General features: G+C 34.7%; 1 protein-coding gene across 1 annotated transcript in view; it reads left to right on the top strand.

The window, feature by feature from the left end:
- MALRD1 (MAM and LDL receptor class A domain containing 1) overlaps nt 1-20,227 on the top strand; it is a 232,787-nt gene that overhangs the window by 82,051 nt on the left and 130,509 nt on the right. The window contains exons 21-25 of the mRNA XM_053999538.1: nt 8,128-8,284; nt 11,588-11,698; nt 12,571-12,784; nt 16,289-16,536; nt 19,063-19,360. Coding sequence (XP_053855513.1) covers nt 8,128-8,284; nt 11,588-11,698; nt 12,571-12,784; nt 16,289-16,536; nt 19,063-19,360 — 1,028 coding nt within the window. The remainder of the gene's footprint in view (nt 1-8,127; nt 8,285-11,587; nt 11,699-12,570; nt 12,785-16,288; nt 16,537-19,062; nt 19,361-20,227) is intronic.

Here is a 20,227-nt window from a genome sequence, read left to right as displayed (position 1 = left end):
ATATTAGCCAATACCAGCCCTGTATGTGTACTTAGTAAATCCTCCCACAACCTTTCCAGTATAGGTTTACCTTGGCACAGTGATACATGGAATTGTATTACTGGTTTTCAACTTATTTTCAAGGTTTAATGCAACTAACAGTATATTGAAAAGGGCTGATGAAAAGAGAAAGTAAATGATCCATAGAGAGTACAGTTTTCAGGCAACTCTAATGTATTACTCTTGTGATGTTTCACATGAGATGCAGTTTGCTTCTATGGTTTCCCCCTTCCCTTTGTTTATTGGCTTATAGGGAAGTACAGAAAATAGAAGTTTCCGAATTACCACAGGAGATGCAGAGCAGCAGTTTTATTGAATTAAAACCCTGCAACATTTTACTTTATTTTCTCATCCATTTTCCCCTAGTTTTCACTAGTTAGATGAGGCATGCTGTGTTACTGTAATCCTGTATGTTTGCAAATTAAAATAAAATATGCAGGACTGTGTATAGAAATGTTTGGATTCATTCTGATGCAAGAGTAGTTGGCAGTGCAGCTTACAATGAGTTCTTTCAACAAAAATACCTGTGAATACTTGTAGTCAAACCATCTGCTTCCCCAGAATAAGGACTTGGGCTAGCCACATGTAGGCTGGTGGATTGTGAGGTGAAGGTGTGAGTCTTTGAAGCTGTAATTACATTAATTAAGTGAAAGTAATTATTTTGGAAATAGAGGGAGCAGCTTGTATGAGTATATAGAAACCAAAGGCTGGAGGAGTAGAAGCCATTATGGGAGTCTGCCATTGGAGCCTGGCTTGAGCTATACAGTCCCTGGCTTGAGCTGGAAAAAGTCTGTCATGTGTTGTGCAAAGGGCTGGGTGACATTGGCACTGTGCACTGAAAAGACCACTATTCATATTCAAATGTAGAGTTCCTGTGATGTGTTTCTATATTTAGGAAATGGAATTCTCCATTGCAGTTAAGTTTCTAAAAGCTGCAACAATAAAACTATCAGTTTGTGTAGGCTTAAACAAGTGTATTAAATTGACACCAGCAAATGGATGTTTGCTAGTTTGTTTCCTTTTTAACAATCTGGTTAGTGATGTAGCAAATTCTCTGACATTATTAATGATATTTGGTTACAACTGTTAATTGAAAGCTTTGTAGTCCTTAATTGATATAACTCATGCATCAAATCTAATAAATCAAAACAAAAATGGATGCAAAGATAAAATGAAGCTGACATGATAATTATTGCTGTGTAAATAGTTCCCCTGATAAACATATTTTTAATAAATCTGTCTTTCTTTTGTGTCTCCTTTTCAGACAATCATTATCAGAATTCAGGAAAGTCAGGAAAATTAAAGGTTTTAAGTAATATGCTTAAGCCCAGCAGTTTTTTCAGCAGTCAAGAAATGTTTTAAATTTGAGAGTCTAAGAACTTCAAAAGAGGAGAAAAAATTATAGTGTTGTGTGTGGTTTTTCTTTTTTTCCTTGGGTTTTTTTGTTTGTTTGTTGTTGGGTTGTTTTTCCTTGTGTGTCCAACTTAAATACAAATTACTTTTAAGAATAAGCTAATGACGAGAAATTATTTGCAGAATGTAAAATTATTTCACTGCAGGCAATCATAATTTAATCAAACTTAATTTTGTATTAAGAAAGAGAATATACCCAAAGTATTTTTTACCTCTTATGTTAGGATGCCAGAGCATGGGATTAAACTCATAATGAAAATAAATTAAACAGTGAATAATTTAATAATTTTGTGTAGGTAAAACTTTGCCTACATTTGCCTCATTTTCTTCCTGTAATTTTTATTTATTACATAAAACAAAGCATCAAAGTTTTCTGTGATATACTTGAAGCATGGTCTCAAATAGAAATTTTCTTTTGGAATTTTGACTTTTAGGATCCAATAATAAATATACTACAGTTTTATTTAGTACAAGAATTCCTTCTCATATTCCTAGTGGTTTTCTTTTGAGCAACTTTCTGATGTCAGTGTCCAATTACAGGGCTCGGTATGACTTGTGTTTTTCTGTATTAAGCCCCTTTGGTTCCATTCAGTTTGAATTAACTATTGAACCTCAATCACGTGATAAAGTTTAGATGCTCAAGATAGAATTTTTTTTTTTCTCTAGCACTATGCAAACAAATTGGTCAGTTGGCATTCAGCATTTTACAGACAGCTAGGAACACAAGTAGAGGTTGTCTTCTGCAATAGGAAATAGATCTATGACATTCTTTCAGAAACCTGTCTTCCAAAACGTCTGCTTTATTATAACATGACAATCATTTTACATTTTTTGTTTCTGCATTTATTAAGCCTTAATAATAAATGTTAATGGATGTGGAAGGTTACTAGAAAAGAAAAGTTTCAAGTCATAATAAGAGAGTTTACTCTTTTTTAGAATAACTAGTTTGAAATTAATATGACTCATATGGCTGTAAGTGAAAATCTGCGTTCCTAATGACTGTTTGCTCTCAATTATCTTTTAGGGTTTTTTTTTTTTTTTTTTTAATCTATACAGAAATGCTGAAATTTAATTCAAGGAAAGCCTTCCTTTCTTTTTTTTTCTTTTTCTTCTACTTGTTAGATACAGATTTCAGTTACTAACTATTTTGGACCTATTAGAATTTATGTGGTTGGAAGTGTTCAGCAGAGAAAAATCTTTCTGTGATACACCGAATTAATTAAATTATTGTAGTTCTTATCTTCCTTTAAGAATATTGGAAATTACATATTTTAAAACATTTTGATTTTGAATATAAATTCTTTTTATGGAACAATATTCTCACAGATGCAATAATCTTTATTCAGGGAAGAAATTTTTTGAAGCCTATGAATATATTATATGTCAAAATGCAAGAGGTCTGTGAAGGTTTTGTTCACATGTTACAACCTATAATAGCCCATCCTGTATTATCTGCAGAAGGATAAGTAGTCAAAGAATTTCTGGTGCAGACACTGAATATCTAACAAGTACAGATACAAAAGAAACAAGGGGGTTTTTTTTCATTCTCCTTGTCTCTCAGCATAAGTCTTCTCATGCTTCCTAAAGATATATGCAGTCACTATACACCTTAACTAAAACCTTGGCCCTGCCCATCACGAGTCTTTCTCCTTCCTCCACCACCTGTGGCCTTCTGGCTGAACTGACCAGCACAATGGGCAGTGCACTGAGATGCTGTTACCCAGCCCAAAAAGGAGGTGATAAATTTCTTCTTTAATGAGTGCTTGAATATTGTCTTTCACTTCTGAATTCTTGTAGTATTTTTGGTGGTTTCTCCAGGCAGATGTAATGCTGAGGGAAATGTTAAATTTTGATTTTTAATTTTTTTTAACAGAAGGTTTGTTATTTTCATATATATATTTCTATAATAATTTCTGTAATATTTTGTAATATTTCTATTTTTTTTTCTACCCACCTTTCAGCAGTTTCCCACCTTACAGGCAAATTTCACGTAAAAGGCACCATATGAATGTGAGTTCCTCATTTTACACGTAATATTGAGGTTACATTTGACTCTATATGGATACATAAAAATTAACCTGTCCTTGTGTCTTAGCTTGTTTCCTTTGGAATTTTATAATTAATTTTGAATGCTATATATTTGTATTGCAACTTTTCTTGCTAGAAAATATAACAACTTTTCTTTATATACCTTCTTAAATTTTACCAGAACCGTCATATCATCTGGTTTTGACACTAAGAAACAAGAATTAATAGGAATCAACAGAAAATGAAGTTAGCATGATGCAAAGGTTGAAGAATTTAACACCTTATTAACTATTTTTTTTTCTCAGAAACCTTCTGATGAAAGATTTTTAGTTAGGAAATCATAGCTTTTAAATTTAAAACAAGCAATTTCAAACGCATTAACTTTAGCAAAACTTCTGCCTGCTGCTTACTCATGCTTTGGGGGAAAGAAGCTACAGAAGGGAGTTATCTCCCATAGCCCCAGTACGGTGATAAAGGATGCAGAGGATGTGGAAAATGCAAACTGAAGCCACTGTCTTGACTGATTCAAACCATCAGCTTGAGCTTTGATGGCCCACAATTTCCTGATGTATCCAGTATTCCACAATCCTTTCCCTCTGGTCAAGAGGATGCTTCTTTTGAAGGTCATCTAGTGCCCTACTGGGTTTTCTTGACCATTGTTTTGTTTTTTTCTCTCTACAGAAACACATCTGTTCTAATAGTAGGTCACTCACTGGGCAGATCCCAGACAGATGGTGTTGGAGAGCTGAAAGAATTATACTTTCATCAGTGCATAATAGGTGCAATTACTGTGGGGCTCTGATTTGCTATATAGGTACTGTACAGTGTTTATGGACATATATAATCAGGAAAAATGGAAATGCATGTAGAGGCTGCTGCTTTCTCAATTTTGAAATTTAGTATAGTGTGCTGATCATTGGGATACTTATAACTCTAAGTAAACTAAAATGTCCCACTCCAGTTTATGTTTTTTCTTTGTTTTTTTTTCTCATTATTGCTGAAATTTGGAAGGAAATCAGAACACTTAGTGAAAGGGAATTGTTTGTTTTCTAATCAGGTTTAGTTTTCAGTTCTAACGAAAAATAATGAGTAATGGCTATTTTAAAAGTCCATTTAAGTGTTTAGTTAGGGACTCTCAAACAATTAGTAGAAGATACAAAGATAAATTAAGACTTTAAAAACTGAGAGATGTCCAAAAATTCATTAAAGAAGAGCTTGTACTTGCTGTCCAAAAATTCGTTAAATAAGAGCTTGTACTTGCTGTCCAAGAAAGTACATCTGAATAAATTTTGATCCCCTTTCAGATATTGCAACAGACAATTAGTACTGTGAAATGTGTAATTCACAGCATGAGACGTGACTTGATAACACTGCCAGATTTAAGATGGGACTAATTTTTTGATAGGTCTTCAACTTTTTTTAACCCACCTAATCTTTCCCTAATTATTATATTCAGTTCACTGTGTTCTTTGGAATGCATTGAAGGGGGAAATACCATGAAGATTCTTCTATAAATGTCCATTCTTTGCCAACTACAGTTCAAAAGATATTTGAAATATTAAGCTATTAACTAAGACAAGTATGCAAATATAGGTCAGTTGCTTATGTTGAAATTTTTATATCCATTAAAGTGTTGTGAATTTCCCTCTGAAATTAATTAGGATTTTTGGACCGGCATAGGAATGTCTTTGTATAGGGAATGCTTGTAGTACAGAGGTAAAATTAATTATTTTCAAAGGGTAAATATCGAGATTTTAATGACACTTAGTGTAGCTGCCAACTAAGAGGTTTTCCATGGGCTAATTTTCTAAATTGGCCTGAGCTTTTGCAGCTTCTGGCAGAGGAACCTGCCTGTATTCTGAATTTCAGCACTTACATAAGATCTATGCTGAAAGCATTCATTATTATATATGTTGAAAAATATCGTGTTTTACACTTGTTGTCATCAACTTCTTGAGGTCTCATTAAAAAAAAAAAAAAACTCAGAGAAGTATTTTTATGGAATAGGAAAGAAATTAATTTAAGGGTGGGTCAGTTGATTAACTCTCAGAATTAAGAAAGTTACCTTCTCTGAAGGTCACTTAAAAAACAATGGTTGAGGTTGAAGACAAGAACATCATCTGGCAGAGTAAGAGAAGCTGTTAATTTACATTTATGGAAGCTTTGGAATACCTTGTCACTGTATATTTCTTATTAGGTTAAAATAAAAGTGGGCCAGCTAAGAAATCCTTTCTTTTCAAAGAGGGAGCTCGACACGCTGAACAGATGATTGCATGTGCGTTAATTGGCTCTGCTAAAATTTTGTATCCACAGAAGGTATGGACCCTCTAGCTAATTTGAACTCTCTGCAAACAGACTGATTACTTATTACTTTTTCCAAACTCTTCCCCCTGCAGATCATGCACCTCCCTAGAAATTCCATGTAGGCTTCTATACCAGGCAGCTTAAGAATTCAAGATTCTGTAAGCAAACATGATGCAGGTTAATTTTCACTAGAATAAAGCTTTCCTTTTAATCACGGATGGGTCACAAGTACATTAGTCTTGTAGTCCTAAGTGTAAAAATGTCCACGAAAGGAGTGAAAGCCAACAAGGATGCTCTACGCACACTTACATCCCCTTCTGATCCCACCATTTCACATTACCTGCCTGCATAACCCTAATATTCTTGTAATCACATACCACCATCGTGTTTAATGGCTAGCACTGTGAAGTGTTTCATACAGGAGACTTTCATCTGGTGTACTAGTTTTAAATGTGATATTATAGCAAACACTGAAACGAGGTCAAAAATTTGCAAGGACACTTACCTTAGGCTGCACTGTGGGGCAGTGCAGCGTAGACACATCCAGGCATAGATGTGATCTTTGGCTTGCCTGTGTCTGACAGAACATACCAACAAGAGATGGATGACTGAATTTCATCATAGAACTGATTGTTCTCTGCCACAGTTTCAAACTAATCTCACTGAGAGGCATGGATGTAATACTCTGGGAAGGATGAGATCTCTAAGTGCTGTTGCTCTTCAGAGCTTTTTATCATTCTGCTTCTTACAAGTCCTCTTGAATGCTGTTGTAAATACAGTGCCAGCACCCTTGGGTCATTGAAGGCATGAGATCCCAGAAGCAGAGTAAATTCTGAATTTTACAATATTTTTCCAAACCTTAAGAGAACTTGACCCTCTTTTACCTCCAAGAAAGACTTTGGTAGAATACTCAGCACCAAGGCAAAAGAGACCTAAAATTGTTACCTTGAAATAACAGTTTTCTTCAGCAGAAAGGAGGGAAATAAATGAGTTGTCCAAATGCATATCTCTTGAAAGATCTGTAACTATGAGTTTTCAAAGCTTTCAGCTATTAATTACAGCACAGTCAGTTTATTTGGAGAATGTTTTAATACTTAGGCTAAAGGATTAAGTAAATGCATGCAGTAATTATAAAGATGTCTGAGTTGCCAGGATTCAGTGATAAAAGAAAAGCATCAGCAGCAATTCTCTTACCTGCCTTTTCATGAAAAGGAAAATAAGATTGTGGAGAAGATCCTGATTTCCACAGATCCTAAGTCTTCCTTCCCCCTAGGATTCCACCCAGATGAACTTTGGTCCCTGCTATGTTTATGAGCAGTTTTCAGTGATCTCACATGTAACATATTTGATATGTGCAAAATGAAGATCTGTCTCATTAAAATGTTGCCTTTTTGATTATTTGTTGGGTTGGTTGGTTTTTGTTGTTTGTTTGTTTGTTTTCTGGTGAGACACATGAAGAGGTAGAAGCAGTAGTCTAGCTAAAAAAAGTCTCTGATTTGTGAGGATTTTTGAAGCCTGTTTCTGACCCTGTACCAGAAGATTCCTTACTCTTCCTATTAGGCAGGATTTTCAGTCTGTGAGAGTGTGATTTGCTCAGAACCTGGCCAACCTGAGTGGTTGCTCAGAACCTGGCCAACCTGGAAAACCAAAAGGAAAGGAAAACTAAATACCAGTGCCTATTTAAAAATGTAGGTTCCATTTTCAAGTTTGTAAGCACTTGTTGGGAAAGATTCTTTTGAGAAGTACTTAGTGTGAAGCACTTCTGTTGGAGAGAAGAGAAATTGATCTTTGGTCAACAGCTGCATTTTATTTGGGAAAGGTTTTTAGAGGCTAAATCTTAAATACCCAAAACACTAAAAATGCACTTCCGGTCCCTCTGTACACTCAGAGTCTGGTGCTTACTTCAAAGAGACCTCATCTTTCCCGGTAGCACAGGAAACAAAATTTCATCCAGTATCTTGGGTTTTCCTGACATTAAGCCAGGATCAAAGCCTCTAAATTCCCCCAGGAAAGAGAGGAGCAGGGAAAGCCAGAGTCCCTCTAGCCCAAATCTACATCATGATTACATGATCCTGTGGGTTCATTTCAGCTCTTTTTTTTTTTTTTTTTTTTTTTTTTTGCCAACTTCTGATATAAAAATGCTAGCTGCATTTGCAAGTTTTTTTTTTTTTTTAAATATTTATTTATTTATTTATTTATTTATTTATTTATTTTTATTCTGGCTACATAAAATGATCCAGATACCCAGACAGCAAATGATATCTAAGGAAATATTGCAATCTTAAATTAATTATGATTAAATTTTTTTTTTTTTAATAAGTTATAACTGTTTTCTCTGAGCAGGTGCACTGAAGAAGGCTGGTATCTCTTTGCAGACAGCTCAAATGGAGAATTTGGTGACACAGCTGATATTGTTACCCCAGTCATCTCCCTTACAGGGCCCAGATGCAAAATCATATTCTGGAACCACATGAATGGTTCAACAATAGGTTCTCTGGAGGTATGGAGATGTTCTTTGTTTTGTTTTTCTGCATGAAATTGCTGTGAGGAAATTTATGCCTTCTCTTTTAGTTTCATTAAAGCCCAGGCTGCTAATAAACAAAAATTAGCAATTGCTAGCACTCTACTGCTCTCAACATGTTGTGATATGAAGGAAGCATTAGTTCAAATACTGGAGAAATTATAAATTATAAATTTCTACAGCAAGCAAAAATTGTGACTGTTATAGACATGCCATGGTTGGAACTTCAATACAAGAAGAAGTTTTGCATCACATTACCATTTGACACTGAAAAGTAGAAATAGATATTTGGACATCAAGGACTTTGGCTAATGTGGGAGCATGAGCAAAAGAAGTAGTTGTATCAAAATTTGGCATAAAATCTGTAGAAAGAGTTTTTTTTTTCCTTGAAAACCTGAATATATCACTTTCAGAGATTATTTATATTCATATAAGCAGCATTGAACAATTTCTGTGGCATATAAGCAACAAATTTGCTTTCCCATACCCTTTTCCTCATTCCAGTTTAAATAAAAGCACTTCTGTAAAGGAAATTTAACTCATTAGCAGCTTGTAAATCAAATAAGTCACTGCAGACAGAAATGAATAAAACAACATTGTTCTAAACAATCATTTTTACCACACAGCTGTGTGCTTATAATGGGTTTGCCCAGGAATGTCATGGAATACCTACAGCATCAGGAATGGATTGAAAAAAATACTCGTATAAGTTACCCAGTCACCTGTGCACTCAGTATCATATTGGATGTGGGCAGTGCATGAGGATTTAAATATACAAATTATAATAAAAGGTGACAGAATTCAGCTATTTTGAAAGCGAAATTGATGTTTGTGTTGACTTTAAAAATGCAATGTGGGATGTGGTGAACTACACACCATGCATATGACTTGCTAGATATTTAGTGGAGGCACGTTCTATGTTTTCTTGGATTTTTCCTAAACAATTTTTTAAAATATTGTTAAATTTCTCCCAACTAGGTAAAGATATTGCTAGGCTGCTTGGCAAGTGGTCAAATATTAATTAATCAGAATCAGTGGGAAATCAGAGGATAAAGATGGTTCATCCTCAGTTTTAATGCTTGGGACCAATTAATGTGCTTTGGGACTTTTTTGCATACTCCAGGGTGCAGGCTCCTTTACAGTGTAAGAACCCATGTTAGTTGGAATCATGTTCAAAGAGTGTTTTGTAGAAATGATCAGCAATTCTATGGAGCCATGCCCAGTATTACCAGCCCAAAAGGCAAATGTTTATAGTATAGATTTTTTCTTTTCTCAGTTTCAACACTGATTACTGAATTTCCCTCTATTCTTTAACTGATATTCCCTCACCCCCAACTTATTTAATTTTAAGATGTACCAAAGGAAAATCATGAAACCTTTGCAAACTGTTAGTAATTGCCTGGTTTCAATTGCTCAATTAATCAATTAATAATGGGTGTAAGAATAACTCAGAATATGAAATTATTTAGGTGATTTCTCATTATTTATATTAAGAAGGCTCTAAGTATTGTAGGAATGGGAATATTTTTTTTGTTTAAAAGACCTTTTATCCATATCTTCTCCCAGGACTACCACATTTTTTTTGACTTTTGCTTGTAAGTCTGCATCCATGCCATCAAATACCATGTAGGATTGCTGAAGATTTTCCTGCTATTTGCATGAATGGTTACCTGCCTGTGTTTCTATTACTTTCTTAAATATTGATTTGTTGTAACTTTCCTGAGCAACCTCAGTTTGATTATTTGTTGGAACCTTTTTTATTTAGTTTCTGTACTTTGACTTGGCATTCTACCAAAGTATTAGATGTGCTTTTTTGCAATGCAATTGAAATGCATAGGGGTTCAAAGTTCATTAAGACACAGGGAAGCCTTAGGTTTTAATGGCACACAAATTAATGGCCATGTTTTACTCTAAAGTTTTAACCTTTTTTCATGATGTGATAGCAAATATGAATTTATGATGCAGTAATTGGATATATAATAGAGTAGATAATTTATAGCCTGTAAAAACATGTACATGTGTGTCTACAGTCACACACACGTGTGTCTACAGTCACACACATACTTTCATATAAATATAGTGTTTGCATTTAAGAGTAAAAAAAGATAATTTCTTATTCAGCATTCTTTATTCTTTCAAATAATGTCTGTAATCCCTTTCTCACTAATTCATTTATTTTCATTTAAAATTAATGTCTTCTATGGCAGATCTTCCTGTCTATAAAGTCAGAAGTCACTTGTTTTTCTAATTTAATATATTATCTATTCCTTTTTTCCCCCTAAAATGAAAACTCTTTAGTCTGAGGATTTGCTGTTTGCTTGGCAGAACTTACCTGTTATGCAATATCATATACACTCATGGGACTGCATAAATTTAAAACAAAAAAAAAGTGTTTTCTTATTATGATGAAAAATGCCTGGGCTGCTCTAAGAAGATTACACAGCGTAGCAGTAAATCCTTGAAAGCAGAAGTAGTTCAGGCAACTGGTGAATGGATGTTTAACTCTGCTAGTACTGGCTGGAGACACAGCTTGACACACTTCATCAAACACCCATCTTGTTATTGTCAGCTCAGTTGAATTTGGATGCCCAAGAGATTGGACCAAAGAATATTTAGGACTCTCTGCTCATGTTGAAGTGTGTCAACTTCAAAAAAATTATTTGTAGAAGATGATGTTTAATAATAATCAGGATAAGAAAATCCATCCTGTAGGAGCAGTTAATTGTATGCATGAACAAATATATTTTTTAGCAAGTCTTGTTAACCCTGTTTCTGTGTTGTACAACTGAATCACAACCCACTAATGAACAATTTTTATTCACTGCTAGCCGCTCTGGATAAATTAACGAGATACATTTGTCCAGTAGTCCAAGGCTACAGGCTGGGTATGCTTACGAGGAGATCAGAAAATCTTAAAACATTATTTTTTTAGTATAGTCATTTATACTGACATATCCATGTGCATCAGGTAGGACATTAGGCAAAGGTTCTTCACCCAAAGGGTGGTTGGGCACTGCAGCAGGATCCCCAGGGCAGCAGGCACAGCACCAAGCCTGGCAGAATGCAAGGAGCACCTCAGCAGTTCCAGGAGTATGATTCAGCTCCTGCAAGGAGGGACTACTTCCTTCCAGTTCCAGATATTCTATGATTCTGTGTATTTTAATGGTGGAATAGAGATTAGATGTACAAGATAATATTGTACTCTTGTATATGATTATAGGACTCTCAAGTGAGTTGGTAATGGAAACATTTTTTGTGACCTAAAGTTATTTTCTTTTTTAGGTACTCTATAAAAGCAGTAACAAGACTTCTAAACTGTGGATTCAAAGTGGCAGCCAAGGTCCCCAGTGGAACAGAGCAGAAGTGTTCTTAGGAATTCGTTCAAATTTTCAGGTATGTCTTCCAATGTGATGTGCTTCCTAGAGAGCTGGCTATCAGTACTTCTATATTAAGCATTCTTCATCTTCTCATTTCCCTTTGCACACCCTGCATGTACCTCTCCTCTCGCATAGAAGAAATCATCTTTTTGGCTGTCTGATTAATTATCTGAGCTGGACTCATGTTTTTGGAGATTTCTCACTCCTCTTTTATCTCAGACTGATATCCATTTTTAAGACTGAGAATCCCATCTATCCTTGAATCCAATTCTGTTTAAAATATTCTGCTTCTTTCTCTTTAGTGTGCAGCAAGTGAGAACATCTGGATTTTGAAAAAAGAATCTTGAGCGTGATGTTTGATTTGAAATCAGAGCAGATTCCCAAACCTCTTAGAGATAGATACTTGCGTAGTTGTAGACTTATAAAAAAAACCCAAAATCCTCAAGGATAGTCAGTAACATATTTTTAAAAGAGTTACATTTCCTGATACTTCTGTCTTAGAATTTTAATGAAATTTTAAAATTCTTTTTACATTCATGGGAATAAACGATGAATGGCAGACTAGTCTTCTTCAGATGTCACAGAAGTAGGAAGAATTCTTGCTATTAGTTCAGGATGAGTGAGGACTAGTATCTCTTTGAGTGACATGATTTATTTACCTTTTTTTTATGTACTTGGTAATGTTAGAAGATGGTCCTTCAGTAACTGCAGTGACAGATCTGTACCAACTGTAGTACAGGATTTCATAGAATTATGCTTTGACAACAAGAACTGACCATATTAAAAGATTTGTGAGGACCATCAGTCTCTGTTCTTTTCATGTTGTGTGTATAAGCTTTTCTCTATCTTATCAGTGGCTTACTGTAATAGCTCTGTAATTTTTATTAGGTTATTTTCAGGGCAAAACGTGGTGTCAGTTACATGGGAGATGTGGCAGTGGATGATATTACCTTTGAAGATTGTTCCCCTCTGCTAATCTCAGAGAAACCTTGCACGTCAGAGGAATTCATGTGTGCCAACAAGTACTGCATCCCAAAGAATAATCTGTGTGATTTTGTAAATGACTGTGAAGATAACTCAGATGAAAGCCCTAGTATTTGCAGTAAGTATGGTAGTTTTTTAATATAATTATCATAAATAACTGCACCTGCTGTGAATTTTTATTACTCAAATACTTTTGACAGCTCATCAGCTAAGAAAGCATACAAGAAGGTAGTAATTTAATTCTGTTCTTTGGCTTTTAAGGATTTTTAATTATTATTATTTAATTAATAAATCACACGATACAAAATACAAAGAGCTGCTAATGGATAGCTTAAAATAACTCACAAAGCAGCTGTCTTTAAAAGCAGAATAAAATTATCCTGCTTTCCATATGAAAAGAATGTATTAAAGTTGAAAAAAAAATTCAAGCATAATACCTTTGGGAGATGAGGGACCTACCTCCTTAGATATTTCAAGGGTTGTCAGGTCTCAGCAAATTATTTTAATCTGAATATTGTGCAATTTTGGTTTTACAAGACACATCAAGAGGCAGCATATGTTGTATCTGATTCAAAGAATGATGTTTCATACCAAATAGCTCCTCCTGGATCACAATATATGGTATTAACACCTCCTTTTTTTTACTACTACAAATGTGGGAAATGCTCACACAATCAAATCTGCATTGCTTGGTACCATATTAACAGTTGCCTCATTCTTGTTGAGAATATGAATTCAGTCAAATTCTCAGTGAATACAATTCTTTGAAGAAAAGGGATGCTGAAGAAAAGGTATCCTATGAAAGCTAAGGTGCATGGCAAAGGAACTGTTTTACAAATCATTTCCATATTATTAAGCAACTCAATGATTTCAAGTCCAGGAATAGTACATCACTATGCATACAGGGACTAGCTCAGATCTTCTGCAACTAAAAATGAAGAGTAATTCAACTTGCAATTACTCTGTTGAAAAATATTCTCAAACTTTGACTTTTGTTTTCTGAAATTTTTAAAATATTAATGGGTTTTTTGTTTGGGTTTTTGAGGGGTTTTTTTTTTTGGGGGGGGGGGGGGGGATTCTGCATTGTCTGTGTTTCCCATGCAATATCATCAGACAAGTAAAAACTGAAGCATTAAGGGCAAAATGGTTCAAATAAACTGATGGGATTTCGTTTTGCAACCACTATAATAAGGATTTTTTTCCAATTTCCCATTGGAAGAGATGAATTCAAACAGTCCCATACAGTGAATGCTTTCCTCTAATGTGTTTTTTATTATTACTTTTAAGTAAGGAAAAAAAAAATTGCAAAATAATTTTGAATAATTTTCCTAACTGCATTTTAATTGTAAGCTTTACAGTGAAGCATTATGGCACTTTGAAAGCACAGGTGTCATTTAATGTGCAAGTGCACAATCATCTGCAGTAACAAGCTTCTAAGCAGGCTGCCTAAATTCTCTTTTTCATCAAAGGAGTAATTTGTTTTCAGGCTGAAGTTAAGGCAACTTAAAATCAGTTGTTTGAGTTAGATTAATGAAGTTGTCCTGTAGATATGAATATTTCTCTTTGTTGACAATAGAGAATCCTACAAGGACATCTAAACTTAGATTAGGTAATATCCAATGTGTACAGCATTAGCAGGGATATCAGTGCTCATGCCTTAAGGTCTGGATTCTTGAAAATATGTCTTTAAAATGAAAGGGTGAGTTGTAAGTATTAATTTCATTGACTCAAGATGGAATTTGTAAATAATGGAAGGAATTTCTTTAAGAATGGTCTTGAAATATTAAGTAAATAAATCAATTGAAAAATATGATTGGGATAAATTTTATGGGCAGTTGCATTCAGTTGAGTTAATCTACAATATGTGATTTTCATAAAAGATAATATAATTTCACATATCAAGTCTGGATTGGTTTTAATTGTTGCTTCAGATGGCTCTAGATTTGCAGACAGAGGTAAAGGGGAAGCTAGTTTTGCTAAGGAGTTCATACTTTTAAGAAAAAGTTTCTAACTTTTTTACTTTATGACATTCACAGATTAAAATTCAAAGAAAAAATATATTATCTGATCTCAGCCTGAAATTTTTGAGGTAGCTGTCTTTCCTGTTTTGGTCCATGTGTAGATTCCATGGATTTTAGATTTTAGCCTGGTTACTGGTGCTTCTGAGTACCTTTCAGTTAACTAAAGCTACTTTCAAGTGGCTGAAATTTATCAGACCTCAGAAGAGGCTCAGATTTGGTTACATTTTGGAAGAGACATTTTGTAATTTCTGATATGGTCCTACAAAATAATACATATAGTTTCCAAATTTATCTTCAAGGCACTTTCCTTTTCAGCAGTAATAGTAAGAATATTCAGGGCACAGTCAAAAGCTGCTTGAAGTCTCTGCTAAAATTCCAGCTTATTTCAGCAATTTTAATCTATTTGGTAATCATTATAATGAACTTATAGATGCATAGAGAGAAAAATATACAGAAATTAAACTTCTGGAATGATACAATTGACTTAATTTATCTGGACAGTTTACTCACCATGTTGGCTGTTTTGGCATTCAAGATTCAAAAAATTGTAAAGAATATGCATGTTGTTTCATATAAAAATCAACCAAAATTATGACAGCTTTCTTCTTTTCTTGGCCTTAAGTACAACTTAAGGAGATATGTAGACAAGCATAGAATCATTTATGTTGGAAAAGACCTTTATAATCTTTAAATCCCACTATTAGCATTACAAATTTCACCACCAAACCATGTCCCTAAGTGCCACATTTATGTGGCTTCTAAAGACCTCCAGGGATGGTGACTCAACCACTTCCCTGGGCAGCCCATTCGAATGCTTAACAAACCTTTCAGTGAAAAAATTTTTCCTAGTATCCAATCTTAGCTCTGCTGATGCAACTTGGGGTCCTTTCTTCTTCCCCTATCACTCGTTACTCGAGAGAAGACACTGAGCCCCACCTCGCTACAACGTCCCTTCCAGTAGTTGTCAAGAGCAACACCGTCACCCGGACCCTCCTTTTCTCCAAACACCCCCAGCCCTGTCAGCTGATCCTCTTCAGACCTGTGTCCCAAGCCTTTACTCTTCTTTGGACACAATCCACCACCAACATAATTTATCTGTGTTTCTATATTGGCTAAGGAAATACAAGTGAATTGAGGAATTGCGCAAAAGTAGACTAACTTTGGGTGTGATTCAGCTCAAGATTATCACACCCACATTTATGTTTTGTCTGTATCTGTCCATATAGAAGCTGTGTTTTTATGGTGCTCAATGCTTTCATTTGAATGTGTCTGTTCCCTAGATAGAGGTATTTCTTCCTGTTCTCACCTGACCTTAACATGCTCCTTCAGAAGGAGGCTGGTTTTCTGCATATGACTTGAATGCTCTATGGGGGGCCAGTTAAGACCCTAAGGAGCTAAAATTTGGTTGCATTTATAAGTAGGTTTATCCTAATATTATAGTCCAGAATATTCAAAATTCTCTTTTTAATGAGATACATGGATACTATTTTTCATAGTGAAGTTTTTTCTTTCCCATAGATTGGAGTACTAGGTTGTACTATATGTACTTAATTAACTACTTGAAAATAAATCTCTTTTCATGTGTGGCAAATATATTTCAGGTACATCTATTGGGCATTGCAATTTTGAGTTTGACCTTTGTGGATGGAAGCAAGATGAAAATGATGATTTCGACTGGCACCTCAGAACTAGCAGTACTGCAAAACTGGGCACTGGACCAGCTACTGATCATACACTGCAGGAGCCATCTGGTCATTATATTTTTATAAAGAGTTCATTTTTTCAGCTACCAGGACAGAAAGCTAGGATTTCTAGTCCTGTCTTAAGCAGAAAGAATAAAAACTGCAAGGTATGTGAGGGTGTGGTAGTAGCAGGAATGAAGAATTTGATTTCCAGATTGCACCAAGAGAGTACTCCTAAAATAATTAAGGATGATTACTGAAATAGTTCTTGAGATAAAAAACCCATCCTTTTGTAGAGAAGTCAGGATCAGATCTTATTTGATTTTAACCATAACAAAAAAAAAAAATGCATCTTGCTGTGGAAGAAGAGTTATTCTGGAAGTAAAGGAGTACTCAGTGAGATTCAGATGAAGCTGCCAGTAAATGCAGTGTCTGACTTACAATGTCTTATGCAACTCATCCAAAGTGACAAACAACTATTTAATGGTTTCTGATTTTATGGATAAAGTGTGTATAAGTGCAGTAACAATTGCTTTTCAAAGAATATAACTGCAAAAGGAAGGATATTTAACAGAAGGCTTTGTTACCAGCTCTCCTCTAGAAAATGGAGAAGCGTAAGCCTTGATCTTCCAAAATATTACAGCACATTGCAGTGACTTCAGCTTGAAAATTTCTTTGCAAACCTAGAATAAAAAGTTTCCTGGTTTTGATACATCTTTTATAGTCTTTGCTAAAAATATGTCCCAGAAACTTCAGCTATGCCTTATTTTGAAACTATGAGTTTACCTTTATACATCTAATAAAAAGGCCCCTCAAGAGGATAATTTTTATGAGGCCATTTTTAAAAAAGCTTTTGAAATTAACTGTTTGTGTGACCACAGAACTATGCTCATCAAATGAAGGTGGTCTTAGACTGAAATAGTCCTAAACAGTTTATTGGCTATGCAGGTGACATCTCTGTGCAAAATGTCTAGTCATAAGCCTCTAGTTTCATTTCTCTCATACTATTCCTGAGGAATATTCCTGTGCAGTTTATCTGTAACTTGGAAAGAGTTCTGCTTATTTGAGATTTCTAACCAGTTCATTTTACTGAAATACTTCTCTCTGAAAAGTCTACAAACTCATTATCATAAGAGAGTCAGGAAGTATTAAACATAAAGGGCATGATTTATGATTCAAAAGAAAACTTGAATAATTATGATATTCAGTAGCAAAATTTAACCTAGCCATTATAAAATTATCTTCAAAACTGGAACCCTGTTAATTTTTTGTATTGCCTAAAGTACATATACTAAAAATATTCTGCTTACACAAACATGGAGATCTTGACCTCCTGCATCTAGCATCGTATTTATGAGTATTGCTTTCTCTGCATTACCTGGTCTTATGCTCTAAAAATAACTTTTCCACTTTTTGACTTCTAGGAAGCATAAAACATATGTAAAGAAATGCAGAATAACTGAGAATGACATGTTAACATCTGTACTGTTACGTATAACACATTAAATGCAATTAAGTGCTTGAAATGTAACTATGGGAAACTGTTGCTTTTATCACATAGAAAATTATTTACAAAAACATGCAGATTTATGCACCTTGTACAGACTAAACTCTTGACATCCATGATGTGGCCTGAAGCAGTCAGTCATATTTATGATATTTTACTCTTTGCAGGTTTTGTGCAGTTCTGAAACTTACACATAGGAAAATGTCCAAAGGAAAAGCAATTACTGGTATAGGGAATTGTATGAATAGAAAAAAATATGTCAAGATCTGAAACCTCCTCTTATAAGATCAGAGAGTCCCATGAAATATTTCACTCCTTCCTATGGGTTATTTGAGAAGAAAGTGCTTCATTGTATTCATACAGATTTAATATGGGATCTTAGACCATTTCAAATCATTGGAAAAGGAATATTTACATCAACTGGATGAGTTATATGCATAGAAAACAAATATAGAGCAGTAACTATAAAGGGACATAAATGAATAAAATATTTTGTCTATATACAAGACTTTCAGAAACAAAGCTGCACCTTCAAAAGGAATAGAAATCCAAGACTGAATTGGAAAGAACTGAGAGTGCAGTTAAATGTAATGAATTTTCACAGTCATCTTTTTATGTAGGTATTTAGTCTTTTGTATTAAAAAAATTTCTCATTTTTACTAAAAAGAAAGAAATCACTATTTTGTAATCCAAGTACCTCTTATATATTTTAGGTTTCTTTGGGGTTATTTTTGCATATGTCCAGTAAAAGTTTTGCTCCCATTATAGATTGGATTATTTTCTAATTGCACACTCTATAACCTACATAAACACATTTTTAACCAGAAAATTGTTCAGTAAACTGAAGTTGCTTCCTATATTGTAAATGGCACTACTCCATTCCTCTGTTTCCTTAAAAAATACTTTAGTTCTTTCACATTTAAATGCAGGAATCATTCAAAGGGATGCAAGATCTGCTGCTGAATATTTTAATGCTGGTTTTGAAGTTTGGCTTATGGAATAGTTAAAGAATTGCCACTAGTAAGTTGTTCGTTGCCTTTTGATTAAATTATTTTTCAATCAGTAAAATTAATGACTACTCTGAATGCTATTAGTAATGCTCAGCTGAAGAATTAGAGTACATTCAACAGCAGAATTTGACTGAAGTCACCTATTGCATACTTGATGCTCTTGTTTTTGCTTACAGATAATTTTCTATTACCATATGTATGGAGCTCACATTGGATCGTTGATTATCTACAAGAGAACTACACTGAAACATGAAAAAACTCTGCTTAATCTTACTGGAAACCAGGGAAATTACTGGCAGCGCAAGGCACTGACCCTGTCTGGAGATGGAGATGAAGATTTTCAAGTTGTCTTTGAAGGGATAGCTGGAGAAGGTCCCAAAGATGGAATAGCACTTGATGACCTCACATTTTCCAGGGAGTGCTTACCATCCCAGGAGTTTTTACCAGCAGAACCCGCAGAGCTACCTCCAACAGGTATGTTCCAGCTATGGACAGTCCATGTAAATTTGGAAAGAAGGAATAGCAGCATTATTTTAATTTCTTTGTGTCTCCTTCTAAAGAGAAATAGAATATATATTTTGCTAAAGACATTCAGAAATTTTAACACTTTTAGGCAGCCCATTAAATTCTAATAAAATAATTTTATGAAATAGTTGTTTAGGTATTGAGTCAACTGTTATGAGTCTGCAAAGCTTCTTTTCCAGCCATGTACACTTAGCCAATATCCTGCTTAATTCAGTAGGATTTATTTATCAAAAGTTGTAAAATAGAGTTGCTGTAGAATAAAGAACTGAGTGGGACAGAGCTAATATGGACAGTTTGCAATAAGGCCAGCAGGCTTAAATGGTTTTTGGCTGGTAGGAATTGCTACTAATACTAGTTAGGCACCATATCCATCTTCTGCCTGTGTGGTATGGTGCCAGCATCAGTGCAATTATTTGCACCATCCTTACTTACCACACTAGGGAAATAAGACTCAGAAAACACTTACCAGAAATTATACAGTTTGGATGGGGATGGATTCCAATAACCCCAAGGCAAGAGCTACTCATGAAAGCACTGCTGCTGTAGGTTAGCAGTATTTGCTTGGACACAAATGATGAAGGAGAGACTCTTTTTGACAGAACAGGACAAATCTTATTCCTCCTTCCACATTTATCACAGAGCTACTGAAATGTAACCCCCTGAAGTGGAATTTGGGAGATGCATTTTGTTCCTGGGTCTACTACAAATTTCCTGCATGGCTGCAGAAAGTCATTTTATCTCACGTCTCTGTCTTTCTGATCAATAAAACAAAGTTAATATTTCCCAGTGTCAAGGACTACCATGAGAATGGATCAT

Source organism: Vidua macroura, chromosome 1 (genome assembly GCF_024509145.1).
Source record: "Vidua macroura isolate BioBank_ID:100142 chromosome 1, ASM2450914v1, whole genome shotgun sequence".
In the NCBI taxonomy this organism is placed as follows: domain Eukaryota; kingdom Metazoa; phylum Chordata; class Aves; order Passeriformes; family Viduidae; genus Vidua; species Vidua macroura.
The sequence above is the reverse complement of the archived record's forward strand: the minus strand, read 5'-3'. Positions and strand labels throughout refer to the sequence as shown.